General features: G+C 32.1%; 1 protein-coding gene and 1 long non-coding RNA gene across 6 annotated transcripts; one reads left to right on the top strand and one right to left on the bottom strand.

The window, feature by feature from the left end:
* The first annotated feature begins 539 nt into the window (after positions 1-539).
* Positions 540-4889, top strand: LOC107630311 (uncharacterized). 3 transcript variants are annotated; one of them, XR_015907756.1, is made up of 10 exons: positions 540-958; positions 1257-1447; positions 1889-1958; positions 2838-2919; positions 3095-3203; positions 3523-3602; positions 3702-3802; positions 3923-4141; positions 4481-4552; positions 4655-4889. It is a non-coding gene; the product is annotated as an uncharacterized LOC107630311 (long non-coding RNA). The 3 variants fall into 3 exon arrangements; XR_015907757.1 differs by having other exon boundaries at positions 1253-1447; XR_015907758.1 differs by lacking the exons at positions 540-958; positions 1257-1447; positions 1889-1958 and adding an exon at positions 2291-2431.
* Positions 4890-5326: 437 nt separating this feature from the next.
* On the bottom strand, positions 5327-7224 carry LOC107630309 (uncharacterized). Of its 3 annotated transcripts, none has more exons than XM_021118751.2 (2): positions 7132-7224; positions 5327-6477 (listed from the first exon to the last, which is right to left on the bottom strand). In XM_021118751.2, exon 2 carries the CDS (start codon positions 6465-6467, stop codon positions 5505-5507), a length of 963 nt encoding a protein of 320 aa, XP_020974410.2. In that variant the 5' UTR covers positions 6468-6477; positions 7132-7224; the 3' UTR covers positions 5327-5504. The 3 variants fall into 3 exon arrangements, with proteins under 3 accessions (XP_020974410.2, XP_016188889.1, XP_016188890.1); XM_016333403.3 differs by having other exon boundaries at positions 7014-7172; XM_016333404.3 differs by having other exon boundaries at positions 6896-7169.
* Positions 7225-16120: the final 8896 nt, after the last annotated feature.

The following is a 16120-nucleotide window of genomic DNA, read 5'->3' as shown; positions in this document are numbered from 1 at the left end:
TTTCATTTTGTAATGCTTTTAGTTTATATTTAAATATGATCCGATTCAATTATATTGTAAATTCGTAATGCTTCCCTAATAAATTGATATATTTTTTTATATTCAATAAATTGCTAAGACTCAAAGTGATGATAATTCTAAATTCACTACAAGAAAAAAGGTTTATTGGCACACTTTTTTTTGTCACGCTTTAAAGCGTGGCCAAAAGTGGTCAATGGACACGCTTTTATGATGGTGGCAGCTAATTTGTGATTTGGCCACGTTTTTTTTGCCACACTTAAAAAGCGTAGTCATAGAGAAAAATCGACACGCTTTATGAAGATGACTACTAATTTGTATTTTAGTCACGCTTTTTTCTTGTCACGCTTTAAAAACATAACTATAGAGAGAAATCGGCACGCTTTAAAAGCGTGGCTAATTTGTCTTCTAACGGTGACATTTTTAAAGCGTGCTAATAGGAAGTGATCTGATAACAGCTGATACACTTCACATTATTCCCGAATTCACTTTTAACCTAGAAGCAAGCTGCCGACACACCCAGGAAGCTGCCGTTGCACCAAGCCGATCGCGATGACCCTCACACCCAGCATGCTCGCCTTCATGTTCATCTAACCCTCACACCCAACCCTCTCTCCGTCACACCCAAACCCTAAATCACTTTCTCATTCACCACTCTCATCACTACTCTATGATTAACTGTGCCTGGAGCTCCACCGTCTTCATTTCACCGCGCCTCGAGCTCCGCGGTGCACGATTCACTGCGCCTCAAGCTCCTTTGTCTCTCCGTCTTGAGCATCACCGCCTTCGTCAGACCAGCGTCGTAGCCGAGCCGTCGTCCCCTTCTTTATCCCTCCCAGGCATCGGCGTGCCCTCCTACTCCCTCAGTGGTCTCTGTCTCGCAAACCTTCGTTGGATTCCGAACCCTCTGTCTCTGTCTCAATCGGCACCGTAAGCACTGGTAAGTCTTTCTTCCCTGATTCTCTGTTTCTCTGTGTCTCTATTTTGGACTAATTAACAAAAAGAGAAGTCTTTCCCCAATTAGGCACTCCTGCCTGAAGTTCTTTGTAGAAGCAGATAATTCACTAAAAGTGAACGTTTGTGCAGCAATGTTATTGCTCCATGTGTCTTTGTTTCCTTCTTTGTTTAATATTTTAGGTTCTGTTTGTTGGCCTCCCCTTGGCTTGTTCTGATAATTATTATTTAGTTAGGGTTTCTATGTTGATTCGTATGTGATGCTGATGAATTTTGTTAGGCAGGTTCATTCAGACATATGGTACACAGATAGTAGTAGGTATGGCTGTTTGTAATCTGTGTCAAACAGAAGCATTCTTCAAAGATTTCTCCTGGTGATCTCAGAAGACGTTTAGAAGATCTTGGAGATTTTCTGTTTTCAGATGTAAGGAGTCCTTCTTTACTACAGAGGCAGACAGCTGATGGCAAATAGAAGGTATTTTGCTTTATCATCTACAGATTTACCAGTTTCATTGGTTTGTTACTTTCAGAGCAAATAGTTATCAGAACAAAGCCTCAGAGCAAATAGTTACATTGGCATGTATTTTTTAGATGAATCTTAAACTTATGTTAGTATTATAGAATACATTGGCATGTATATATTGTAGTGCACCAGCATATGACTATACAAGACAAGTTATGAAAGGGTAATAGGTTCTAGGGTATTTTACACCAACCTCACCTATGGTTAAATGATATTGTATAATGTACCGCTTGATTTTCATGCCTACACTAAACCTCCTAAGGTTACTGTAATTTTGTTGTAAAGCACCACTGCTAGGTAAATGCATACAATTATAAAGTAAGTAAGTATATGGTATGAAGTTGATTATTATCTTCTGGGGTGACCTAATGTTTGCATCCAACTCCTCTGTAGGCCATCCAGGATTTTGGTTTGAAAGGAACAAGCATGTTTGATGCTGATAACTTTCCTGGCTTTCAAGTTGGTGAGTTTTCTTTTCAAATCCTAAATATAGTGTTCATGTTGTGCATTTGGCAATTGGAATTATAATTGGATTTTCTAATAATAATATTGGAGAAATACTTGCATGTTCCAGGAACATATTTAGTGCATGTTTTAAACATATTCATCATAATCACTCATTTTTTTAATTATTCTTTTTTAACGTAATTCCCAAACACTAAATGAAGAAAAATAGTTACAGGGCTTTTTTGCATCTTGCAGGTTTGCTGGTATATATATTCACACTATTGTTGTTTAAGATTATTACCATCAAATCAATTACTTCCCTTCTTTATAACATGTCCCCTCCCAAGAAAGCATCTTAGTCTTTCATCAGGTTTTGGGACCAAATCCAAAATACCATCAGAGTAGCAATGTTATGAGGTTTTTAATCCACGTGGACAGGATAGCCTGAGATATATTTGCACTATACGTAAAAATTATAAACAATATAAGGTAAAAATTTGGGGTTTACTATCTTCACTAATAAAAGTAATATCCTAAATTAGTTTTCAAAGGAATATTTTATCAGATATTTTAATTTTCATTAAATTTTAATTGTTAAATTAGTCTTTGAATTTCTCCAGGTTATATTGCTTACTACCTGAATGGACTAATTTGAGAATTTAAAAATTTTTAAGGACTTTTATTAAAAAAAAAACATTGATGCTAATTTTCGTAATTAAAATTTGTTTGGTATGGAAGTGTTCCTATTTTACTATTGAAATGAGAAAATTTTATTTATAAGTATTCCTATTTTACTATTGGATTTGTGTCCTTGATTCATATGTTACTAAATGGTTTGTTGATGTTGTGATACATCATGCATTTGACTAAAATCGATTGTCAAATTCGCTTCCAGTGCATCCGTAAGGTTGTCCTAAAATTCCTAGCTCTCGTTGACGCAGAGGCATGTAACACCCCATCCCCACTTCCTCAGCTAGGCAAGTGAACAATCTAAATATTCTTGTTCAAATTTTGATTTTTTTAAATTTAATATTTAGTCTTTGATAATTTCTTTCTCTCAAAATGTTCAATTGGAGTTCCTGTGCTGTTTAATTGATGTTGGCGGTGATTCTAAGACCGCTTTTTCTTTTATGGTTTGTTGAATTGGTGAAGGGGATAAGAAGATCCTAGCATGGAAGAAATAGTTCCAAGGAGCTTGGACTTCGGAGTTCGATGATAGCAGGCCCTACCAAGAAGGTTTTGAACGTGCTTAAGAAGAAGGGTACATATTGCTCTTCTAAAACAGAAATCTGTTAACTTGATGTCTTAGTTTTAACTTGGTTCGACCGAAATCTCCCAAGTGGTCAAGAGTTTCTCTCTTTGTATGGAATGGTCGAGAGTTTCTATCTAGCTTGTTTGTTTCATATTTTTGATTTAGCTATTCATACAATTCCTTCATACTTGGTCGGGGCATATATGCTAAAACATTAAAACCTAATGATTTGTGATCAATTAAAATTCTTCTGCTTCTACTTAATGGAGCACCTCATATCAATACTTTTACTTCTGCTTCTACTTACTGCTATTATTATTTTTATCAGTGCAAAAAGTGATGGCAAATCTGATCATATAGGAGTTGAAAGCTAGAGGAATTAACAATGAGCACACTCTTGCTTATCAGGTTAGTTTGAACCTCATTTAACTTGCTTTTTAATTGCTGAATTGTTGGCTTACCTTTTCGAGCCTCTGTTTCTTATGCCATTGTTGGATGAATTTCCAGAGTCGAGTGGGCCCGGTACAGTGGTTGAAACCATATATAGATGAAACTCTCGTTGAGCTTGGTCAGAAAGGTGTGAGGAGTCTTTTAGCTGTTCCAGTGAGGTACATTGTTTTTGGACTTTTACCCCTGTTTTTAATTTTAATTGTGTTTTGCGTTAGACACTGTTGAAAGTTGTGAAATAGCCTTAAGAGTAAAAGACACTCCTCCTCCTGGTATCTCAGCTTTGTGAGTGAGCACATAGAGACCCTTGAAGAAATTGACATGGAGTACAGGAAGTTGGCTCTTGAATCTGGCATCAAGAATTGGGTGCGTGTTCCTGCTCTTAGTCTCAGCCCTTCCTTCAATACAGACCTGGCAGATGTAGTGATAGAAGCTCTTCCATCTTCAAAAGCAATGTATGCATCTACCAGCACTTCTGAAGAAGAGCATGACCCACTTAGGTACTTGGTCAAGATGTTCTTTGGTTCAATATTGGCATTCATCTTGTTTCTGTCACCTAGAATGATAACGACATTCATCTTGTTTCAATATTGGCATTCATCTACATTATATATATTTATATATAAATATATTTTACAAACTGTTTATAGGTGATTTGTTGTATCTGATTTATATGAAATTTGGAACTTGTAATGCTGTATGCTAGGCAGTTATTTGACTTCAAAGAGAAATTTTATTTTTCTCAAGAGCATAAATGGATCATGCATTGTGTTGTTTTAGCTTTATGCAATTTATGCATCCTTGCTGAGACTTATTTTCATTTAATTCCATCATTACAGAGTTCCGGCGATTGTGGTTTCAGAAAGGGTATAACAGCATTTTCAAGCTGATAGTTACAATACAAAACTGCAGTATGTTTTCTGTAGTTGTGCTTAGACTTGTTGAAATCATTATTAAATGAAGATAAAATGGTTGAGTGTGTTTTCATGGCATTTCTTTTAAACTTGTTGCAGGTAAGAAAAATGGGAAGTAAAGAAACTGCATTGATATTCATGCATGAAGAATATGAAATCCTCAAGCGCTACAAAAATGATAGAAGTTCTTCCAAGAGATAGAATAAGTTAATGACTTTATAAGTTTTATATGTACTGATATTTTTTATCCCAATGTATTTTATAACCAATTTTATAACTACTTTGGTTATAAGAGATTGATATAGCTAATTTGGTTTGAATTTTATTAATGTAATACTAATTTTCATTAATTAATTTTTTAAATGATATTCAATGATTTTAGTCAATGTTTTTTATTGTTTTTGAAGTGCATTAGAGTATGTGTAAAAGCACATGTCAAATTTTTTTTAATGATAGAGATATAGCCACGCTTTGAAAGCGTGGCATTAGGTCCATGTTTCTTTGAAGTGTGCCGATGTTTTTCACTTTTCTGTAAGCCTTTAAAACGGGCCGATAGGTTAATACATATGGCTAAAAGCGTGGCAAAAAAGAAAGCGTGCCGATAGATCTACAAAAGCGTGGCGATAGAACAATCGGTACGTTGGCAGATGTGACCCTTTCAAAAGCGTGTCGATAGCTCAAAAAGTATGGCAAAAAGTTGTCGGCACCCTTTTTAGCACTTTTTGGCACGCTTTAAAAGCGTAGCAGAAAGCTTATTTCTTGTAGTGATTAGATCAATTGGATTCTAATTGTTCTTATTTAATAACAAAGAAAAGAAGACATTTTTTTTTAATTGTAAAATACGCAAAAAGGAACCTAACTTTGAAATTAAAATCAATAAGATAAGAAAACCAAAAAGATCCCACCATACTAGCCACTAGCCAAATTAACATCATCAAAATAAACAACGTCAACATACAAATTCACTCAGGTTTGTCCAATCCGAATGCTCACTTTGTTGATTCATCCAATTCTCAAACTCACTAAAGTCACTAGCCCATGCCTCAGCCTCAGCAAATTGACTTTCCCAATCCAAAGCCTCACTAACTTGATTTGTGGAATTTACTTTATCAATTGTCTTCTCAGTACAAACCAAACGGACTTCTTCATCTTTCTTGCTAGTAGTGTCCTCCATCACATTTGTGTCATAATGAACCATAGGCTCTGGCTCCTTCACTTTTGTTGAATTTACTAAAGCACCGTTTTGTATAACACTATACACAGAATCTTCAAACTGATTAGCACAATTCACCAGTCCATAATTACTCCCCATCAATTCCATAGGATTTGGACTGAGGAGACCCATTTGGGAACTAGAACCCATATCATAACTAAGTGGCATCATAGGTTGAATCTGAGAGTTGTACCGATCAACATTGTGTCCAAAATTGAAGTTACTTTCAACTTTTTGACTATTTTTAAGCATGTTAATCCTTTCAGCACACGCACCAATCTTGTTATCCAATATACCAATGAACATCCTCAGTTGTTCGAAATCTAAGCTATGGATATTCAAGTCAGAAGTGGGATACTTGACACTGTAGATGCATTTTCGCGCTTTCAAAGTTTCGGCTTCAACCAAGGTCTTCTTGTGCTCAAAGAAGTCTTGGAGATCAAAGATCTTAGGAGGCCTCACATTCTTTTGAGCTTCATACTTTTTAATTAAGGACCTGACTTTTGTAGAATCTTTTGGCCAAATCATCGGCGCAGCGTTGCTACCTTCTTCATAAACTATCAAGCATGCTTCGGATCCTTGGCATTTGTCAGAAAATTTCTTCATTTTGCTCTCTAGTCCCTTCATTCTTGTCTTGAATCTGTCTTTCCGATCTTTCTCAGTTGAGAGGCACTTCAATTCTGTTTTTCCACGGCCCATGTAACTAAATCTGCATCATGAAATTTTTTTTTAACAAAAAAAAAAGAAGGCTAAGAATTGGATGGAAAATAAGAAACTAAATTGAAATTGTTGTAGAGCAAATAATATATAACAAAATCTTGTGTCCCAAAATTGTGCGTGGTATAATGTTCAATTCCAATCTTGTGTCTACTTAAATTAAAACGTGGAATTCTTAAGAATTGAGTGAAAATAAGCAATCTATAAAAATAAGAAATAACATTGTCATTAACATACACGTCAAAAATGGCATCTACAAAATTTTATCCTCGGAAAAAAAAAGGAAAACAAAAGAAAAACTCAGGAAGAAGGAACAATATAAAAGTAGAGGGGACTGTTTGAGTCCAATCTTTTCTAACAACAAGAACATAAACAAGAACGGTAAAAGGACAACATCGAAGATGAATTACATAAGAGAATTTGAAAGGTTTTATGCAAGCGAGTTTTCACCACTTCTTGATCACGTCAAGAACCAAAGGATCTTAAAGAAACAAGTATGGTAAAAGCACAAGATCGAAGATGAATTACATAAGAGACTTTGAAGGGTTTTATGTAAGCGAGTTTCCACCACTTGATTACATCAAGAACCAAAGGATTTTAAAGAAACAAGTATGGTAAGAGCACAAGATCAAAGATGAATTATCACCGTATGTGAATTCTACTGTTTTCTTTTTTTTTGGACTTGGTGAATTCTACTGTAAAGATGCAACATTTTATAGACGTACAGAGATGGTCCTGACACGTGCCCCTGGTGGGTTTTCCGTTCTTGCATCTTTCATTTGTAGCCGTTGTTGTCAACGGAAATACCATGTGTATGGGCCCCTTAATGCTATTGGGCTGGGCCTCTCTTTTTGCAATATCAATGATGTATTCTTTTTAAAGGAAGTAAAACTGGTTCGAACTAGATTAGGCGATTTAACTTTTTCTTAGTATTTATTTAGGTGGGATTGCAGTGAAGGAGTTTTTTGTTAATAAAGTTAGGTGAAAAAATAAAATTCTAAAGATGAGGGATTTTCACCAAAAAAGGACAAAAAAGGGGTTTATAGTAGTAAAAGTATATTATTAGAATTAAATTACTTTTGTTACTTTTTCTCTTTTAGAATATACTAAAATGAATTGCAATTTTAAATTAAAATTGGAGGAAGGTTATTTTTTATTTTCATTTTATGGGTTTTTTTAAAAATCTTTTTTTCAATTACACAAGTATGGAGAAAAAAATATTTTTTACATTTATCTAATAACAAGTAAGATCTATTTTTCATAAAAAAATGTTAAATATATTCTTATATATGATTTTTTTCATTTTATTATATAGAAGATGAACAAAAGATGAAAGATAGAGGAAGATTTAGGAAGACTATCCATAAAATAGTCAAACGAAATCGACATATAAACAATCTCTCTTTAGACATGATAGAGTTTAATGGTGTCATTTGATCTATGTAGCCGATTTCACCTAATAGAACAAAGTGATGATGTTGTTGTTTGTATTATATGTGTAATACAATTGAATTTACAAATGAAGAAAAAAAATATCAAGAATCGATAACTGAATAAAGTTTGAATACAACTACACACTTTTTAGGAAGATGAGTCTTTTAATTTAATATTTTTTTATAATATTAATTTTATAATGAGATGAGACGAGATATTAATACTTGATAAAGATGAAATAATATATTTCATTTTAAGATTTTTTTGTTATGAAGTTTATTTTAATTTTATTAATTTTTTTTAATAATTTTAAAACAAAATTTTAAATCCATTACAAAGATTACGTGTGTTTAAAAAAAAGTTACGTACATATGAAACATAAAAGGTAATTTATCTTAACAAATAATTGGAATTTAAATAAAATTGTACATATATCTTTTATATTGAAGTTTGATTAACGTATGTCCTATTTGAATTTTTGTAAATTGCATAAGCTAAGTTCAATTTGCATATATATACATAAATCGAATCATATAAATTTTGTTTATACTTAAAAGTTTGGATATATGTAAATCGAATTAAGTTAATTCAATTTAATAATGTAGAAGAGATAATACTTCGCTTTTGAAAATCTGAAATTTTAGTTATGAAAAATCGAAACGGTTCAATTCGATTTATAATAGTAAATCGAATTACCCCAATTTAATTTACTAAGATTAGTCTACATTATAAATCGAACCACCCTAATTCAATTTAGTCTTGCGTTACCTATTTAAGATTCGATTTAGGAGTATCTAAGAGAAAAGTAAGACGGAGGACCATATCACTAATTATAGAAATTTAAATAAGTCTTTTAAATATTTAAAGGTGTTAATCATATTAAATAATTTAATATATTAAAGTATTTAATAAATTTTATTTTTTTATATGAAAATATTTTAGATACTATTTACATGTAAAAATTAATTTTAATATATAATTAATTTTGAACATAGCAATAATATGATTAAAATAGGTATTATTTAAACTGAATTGAATTTTTTCGATTAATTTTTTAAAATAATTTAAATTTTAATAAGAATCTTGTTTCTTAATTAATAATTATGTGGTTATATATATATATATATGTGTGTGTGTGTGTGAGCATTTAACCAAGAAAGAAAAAGATCAATATTATAACAAAAATAAAAGTTAAAGAAGATAGAAAAATAAACTTATTTTCTATATCATAAATATTATAATAAAAATAAACTTTTTAATTGAGTGAGAGATAACCAATATTTAAAAATTATAATGAATATTATAATATAATAATTGTTTAAGGACATAAACGTTAATTTTAATGTATTAAAATTTGTATATTTTTTACATAATTATTCAATCATATTTATTCTTTTAAAATAATTCACCTAACAGTATAAAATCTTTTTAATTGTAGTTTTTTAATTTAAATTTATTTATTTTATATATTTTACATAGACATTTTATTTTTTCATAATTTAATTTTTAATTATTAAATTTATAAAATTACTTTCTTTTTTATTTTTTTATATTGTTTAAAAAATTTAGTTATACACATATTAATATATGATATAATTTTTTATATTTTTATTTAAAAGTACTATATTTTATATAAATTAATTATTTTAAATAAAATATAATTGACAAGACACATCATTTATATGAAATAGTAATTTAAATAATCAACAGAAAAATATGATCTTAACATATAAAAAATGAGAATTTTTTTTCATAAATTTTAAAACATCATAAAACAAAGAAAAAAAAACTTCAATTTGAGAACACTCTACTCTTCGTAACCTTTTCTGCCCCGATTATGGTTAGAAGATGACAGTGATTATCTATTAGAGTATTAGGCAAAAATAACTAACATCTATTTTCTAATTTTTTATTCCGTAATTATGTCACTGTAAAATAAATTTGGCTTTAAATTTTTCACAAAATAAATTATCTATTTCCTAACTTTTTATACCGTAATTATACCACTGTAAAATGAATTTGACTTTAAATTTTTCACAAAATAAATTGTCAATGTGAACTAGTATACGATGAGGTGTAGAATTCTCCTCAAACTTAAATAATGCGACCACGACGAGAAAAAACGGGAGCAGAGCGGAAAAAGAGCGATGAAACAAGATTATGGGTTATAAAACGCGATATTCCACCACTACGGCGACGGCGCTCGCAATTGGCTATGGAGGCTAACAGCGATAGTGAGAATTCCGGCGGCGACAGTCGCAGTGGAGGAACCTAGGGTTTTCTTCTAAGGGAGATGCTCCTCCTTCTGTTGGCAACTAGCATTGTGTGAGGATGAGAGATTGCTAAAGATCCCATTCAACCTGTTTCATCCTTTTTTTTTTTTTTTTATCTAAAAAGCACTCCATACGACCAAAAAGGTCCAATCCGTGAAACTGTTATCCAATCCATCTAGGTTCAGCTAGCCATTTCCATGAGCGCGTCCTTCTCCATGCATCACTCTATCCAAGACCACAATACGTGTCAAAAAGAGATACAACAAAAAAAAATATCTATAAATTGATATGAAACTTGATCTGCACACTAGATAGCCCCTAATGCTGATTGGTGAAGTAAATAAATGGTAGAATTCAAGCTCTATGAATGTGCTTCAATTCCTTTAATGCATGTCCCTAAATTCTTAAAACAAGAGTGACGTTCCATAAATTTATATACAAGTTTGGACATTGATATTCATCTAAAGTAATCAATATCTAACGGTTATTTTTGTTATATTGTTTTACAATTATATTTGAGAAATAATAAAAATTACTTAAAATAGTCTATAATTATTTTATTTAATATTTATTAATTATTATTAGAATAATAATATAATTTTAAGTGTAAAAGAATAAACTACCAAAAATATATTTAAATAATTTTACGCGGTAAAAAATATATTTGAATTTGATTATCAACAAAAATATTCTCAAATAATTTTAAAATGTGACAAAAATACCCAAATATTAACATATGTATTCTCAAAAAATATTTTAAAAATTTAATTTTGATACGATTTTTGCAAACATAATTAGAAAAATGAAATATTTTTATCCTTAAAATTTGGTGATTTTTCACTAAGTATATTTCTTTTGTGATATTTTTGTTAACAACCAATAATATTTTTAAAAAATAAAAAATTTAGAGATTAAATTTTCATCCGATTTTTTGTGTGTATTTTTTAGATAGTTATCTAAATATTCCTATAAAATTTTGGATCAACTACTTAAATGGTTTGTCAAATACAAAAGTCGTTTGTCACTTACAAAAATATAATATTCTCTTTGGACATTTTTGTTGCGTTTCTAAATTATTTGAGGACATTTTTGTCGATAACAAAATTCAGGTGCATTTTTGTCAAGGACAAAACTATTCGAGTGCGTTTTTTGGTAGTTTGCCCATAATAAATATGTAATTACGAATATTATCTGTATAAAATTATAGATATTATACTATGTAAAATAACTTTAGATATTGTCTCCCTAATATTACCATGTCCTGATCAAGTTTAGGTAGGTTAACCTAATGTAGGTCTACCTGATCTTAGATCTGTAGAACTCTAAGGCCTATCAAGGATAGAGGTGTCAGAACTCCCCGAGGCGTGGAAATTCTCGCGGATACCTCCCCTGAATGGGGATCTGAAGACGAAAATTTTTTTCTCAGAGATGAAAATGGGAGCCAAATTTTTCTTGAAGCATGTGCAGGGACCTGAGCGAGTATCCCCGCCCCATCTCTTGCTATATCCAAAAATTTATGAATTTACTTCATTGGTTTCATTGATTTACTTCTAGCATAGGATTTTTAGTAATTTCACATGCCCCATATATATGGATAACAAATTCTAAACCTAATTTGTGACTTCCCAATTCTCACTCCCTTTCAACACTGTCCCTTTCTCTCCTATACGGCCAAACTCTCACTTCTTAGCATACCTCTGATGCATGAGCATCTTTAGTTATTTTTTTTATTTTCTTAAATAAAGTTGATGATTTTCTTGTTATAATTGAGATTTTTTGTGCTTTAATCGATATTTTTTAGAGTTACTTTGAGTTTTGGTATGTGTAGAAAATTGTACAAGATTTCAGGAGAATAATAGAAAAAGAGAAGCAAAGCATAAGCAAAGGAAATCATGAATAGGGATGGCAATCGGTAGGGTAGGGTAGGGTTTGAACCCGACCCTAATCCTACCCGCGGGTTGAGTTTTTAACCAACACTCAACCCTACTCTACCCGCAGGTTGAGAAATACCCAACCTTAACCCTACCCGCACTCAACCCGCGGGTATAAATTTGGTTCAGTGGCCAAGAAGTTTTTGCACATGCTTAAGGTCTTTGGTTCAACTCCCATATGTAACATTTTTAATCATTTATAACACATATTATGTTGGGTACCCGCGGATAGGGTTCATGCTTAAGGTCCTTGGTTCAACTCCCATATGTAACATTTTTAATCATTTATAACACATATTATGTTGGGTACCCGCGGATAGGGTTCATGCTGCCAGGCCTAATCATGAAGGAGGAACACCTCCTAAGAGAAAGAACACTAAGCGTGCAACACACCCTCATACCCAAATAAGAAAAGGTAGTGTGCAACACTCCAATACAAAGACATGGTACGCTGGGTCAACTTTCCACAGACCCTAAAAGTCACAAGAAGAAATGAGCAAGGGGCGTGTATACCCAAATAAGAAAAGGTAGTGTGCAACACTCCAATACAAAGACGTGGTACGCTGGGTCAACTTTCTACGGACCCTAAAAGTCACAAGAAGAAATGAGCAAGGGGCGTGCAACACGCCAGCAAGAAGGGCGTGCCACACGCCGTCCATGATACCCCAACTCCAAGCCAAGAAATGGCATGCAATACGCCAGCAAGGTGGGTGTGCCACATGCCTTTGATGGCCACATCCAAAGCAAACAAAAAGTTGGCGTGCCACACGTCAAGGGTGGCATGCAACATGCCAAGAATGCGCACTCCCAAGAGGCTAGCTTCAAGGTGGACACCTCCAGGCCAAGACACAAAGTGGCATGTCATACGCCAGCGATGATTTTAACTTTTCTAAGATTTAGAGGAATTCAATTTAGAAAAGAGTTATTTTTCAATATACTCTAATCCTTAGGATGAAGAACGAAACTCAGTTCTTGAATAAAAATCAGTGCATTAATCAAAAGTAGAAGAACAATAGTATTAATCCATCAAAATAAATAGAGCTTCTAACCTTAATATTGGAGGTTTAGTTTCTCGTAGTGCAGAAAAAATCCTAATGTATAAAAAAGTGTAACTGAAAAGTGCAGAAGAAGAGAAGAGAAGAAGGAGCCTGCAGATTTTCGAATATCTCCTTTTATATCAAATCCTAATTGATTCAAAACTTAAGTTAAGCCTAATCATATATTTTTCTTATTTTCTATTTGATTTAAAAATTAAACTGTGATCTTCCGTGTTGAGTGCTGGCGGAGATGGAGACCACTACTTCTAGCGTTACTGACACTAAACGCCGGTGATGTGGCATTAGCGCCACCCATCTAGAGAGGTATCGCACGCATCTCAAGGTCCGGCGCTAAACATTAGTGATGTGGCGTTTAACGCGACAAAGGCAGAGAGAAATGGCTTGAAGTTCTTGTTCCGGCGCTAAACGCAGGTGATGTGGCGTTTAGCGCCAACAAGGCAGAGATGAATGTGAGGGTTTCAAGGGCTGACGCTAAACGCGAGTGATGTGGCGTTTAGCACCAACAAAAAAGAGGACAATTTTCTTGCTTTTCTTCTTCATGAATTATGTCCGATCTTTACCCAAATACTACCTGAAATTAATAATAGGCCACAACAACTCAAAATAACATTCACTAGAGTATAATTCATCTAAAGTCTCTAACAAATCAACAAAATACCATACAAATTATATTAAAAAAAATTATGATGCCCATGCATCAACTTTCATTGACTCCCTCATACCCCCACGTCAAGGTAGCAATCCAAACCATTCTCTCATGATATCTATCAACTCTGACGAATCAAAGTTACTGTTTATTTTGGTTCTTGAATTTTTATGTTTTAATGGTTGATGTGAAAATTGAATTATAGATACTTTCTTATCTATATATGTAAAAGCTACCTTGTTCTTAATATTTGTGAGTTTTGAACTATGGACAAAAAATTATTTTTTATATCTGAAGTAGTTCTTGAAGAGATTAATTAGCTTTAGTTCTCTGAAGAACAAGTTGGCTTCATTCTATTATAGGATAAGAACAAAAACTATTGAAAAAAAAATATCAAGTTAAAAAGTAAAATTAAAGTTTTATAAATGATAAACAGTTAATATATATTATTATAATAGAAGTGCTACATATAGAAATCATTTTGGTTTACAAGTTATACAAGTTGGGCCAAATTTAACAAAAAAGACGCTTACTCATATGAGCGTATTAACACGCGCACCACTCAACGGTTTTCATAGCGCGCTTCACGTTCCTCCTCCTCCTCCTCCTCCTCCTCCTCTTCCTCTTCCTTCTTCTTCTTCTCCTTCTTCTTTGCATTTCTCCTTTTTCTTTGCGTGTTTCATCTTTATCGTCATTTTTTATTACTGTATTGTTACTACATTTTTTTCCTCTTTCTCTTTTTATTGATTTTGTAACATTATGTATTTTTTTTATTTGTTTGATTTTTTTCTTCCCAATTATGTGAATATGAAATAAGAAGATGGAGAAGAAGAAGCAGCAGAAGATGAGAAAGAGAAAGGAGAAGAGTTTTGAATTATGCAGAACTTATCAGTATACATACATCGAAAATTTTTAAACAATACATCTAAATATCTTAGTATTACACCCAAATTTGCTGCAAATATAGAAAAATATTTCCTCTAATAATGCTACATTTTTTTTGTTCTTCTTTTTTCCTTATTTCTTTCTTTCTTTTTGTTGAACGAATGTAAGTTCATCATCTTCCAACTAATTTTGTACCATTATGTGTTTTTCTTCTTCTCTTTTGTTTAATTTTTTGTTTTTATTCTTGTTAAAAGAGTAAAATAAAAAGAAACTTGAGAAGATAAAACAAGAAAAAAAAGATTAATAAGAAAAAAAAAGAAGATGATGATGAAAAAGAAGAAGCAGCAGAAGATGAGGAGGAGAGAGAAGAAGAGTTTTGAATTATGCTAAACTTATTAGTACACATACACCGAAAATTCTTAAACAATACACTTAAATATCTTCGTGTTACACCCAAATACAGAAAAATATTTTCTTTAATGCAGAACTTTTACATTACATTCAATTTAAATCATCAACAATGAACAACAATTTTCACATACAAAAACATTATTCACCTATAAAATCATAAACTACTAATGAAAACATTAACTAGAATCGAATTACACCTCAGCCACTTGATTAGATTCAAAATAATCAATTTCGTTCTAGTTCAATTGACAATCTGAACTTGAATTATTCATTATCTTCAACAACGAGATAACTGATGATGGAGGAGAAGGAGAAAAAGGAAGGAGGAAAAGAAATTTCAATGAAAAAAGAAGAAGAAAAAAGAGGAGGAGGAGGAGGTGGTGGTGTTAGTGAGAGAGTAAAACAAGAAGAAACTTGAGAAGGTAAAACAAAAAGGAAAAGATGAATAAGAAAAAAAGAAGAAGAAGATGGTGATGATGATGATGATGAAAAAAAAGAAGCAGCAGAAGATAAGGAAGAGGAAGAGGAAGAATTTTGAATTATCTAGAACTTATTAACATAGATTCACCAAAAATTCCTAAACAATACACCTAAATATCTTTCTGTTACACCCAAATTTGCTGCAAATATAGAAAAATGTTTCCTCTAATGCTACATTTTTTTTGTTCTTTTTTTTCTTGTTTCTTTCTTTCTTTTAGTTGATCGAATGTAAGTTCATCATCTTCCAGGTAATTTTGTACTATTATTTATTTCTTCTTCTTCTTTGTTTGTTTTTTTTTGTTTTTATTCTTGTTAAAAGAGTAAAATAAGAAGAAACTTGAAAAGATAAAACAAGAAAAAAAAAGATGAATTAGAAAAAAAAAGAAAATGATGATGATGATGAAAAAAAGGAGAAGAAGCAGCAAAAGATGAGGAGGAGGGAGAAGAAGAGTTTTGAATTATGCAAAATTTATCAGCACCTATACACCGAAAATTCTTAAAGGATACACCCAAATAT

This window comes from Arachis ipaensis, chromosome B3, assembly GCF_059453495.1.
Source record: "Arachis ipaensis isolate K30076 ecotype BB chromosome B3, ASM5945349v1, whole genome shotgun sequence".
Taxonomy (NCBI): Eukaryota; Viridiplantae; Streptophyta; class Magnoliopsida; order Fabales; family Fabaceae; genus Arachis; species Arachis ipaensis.
This window is presented reverse-complemented; position numbering and strand designations above follow the sequence as displayed.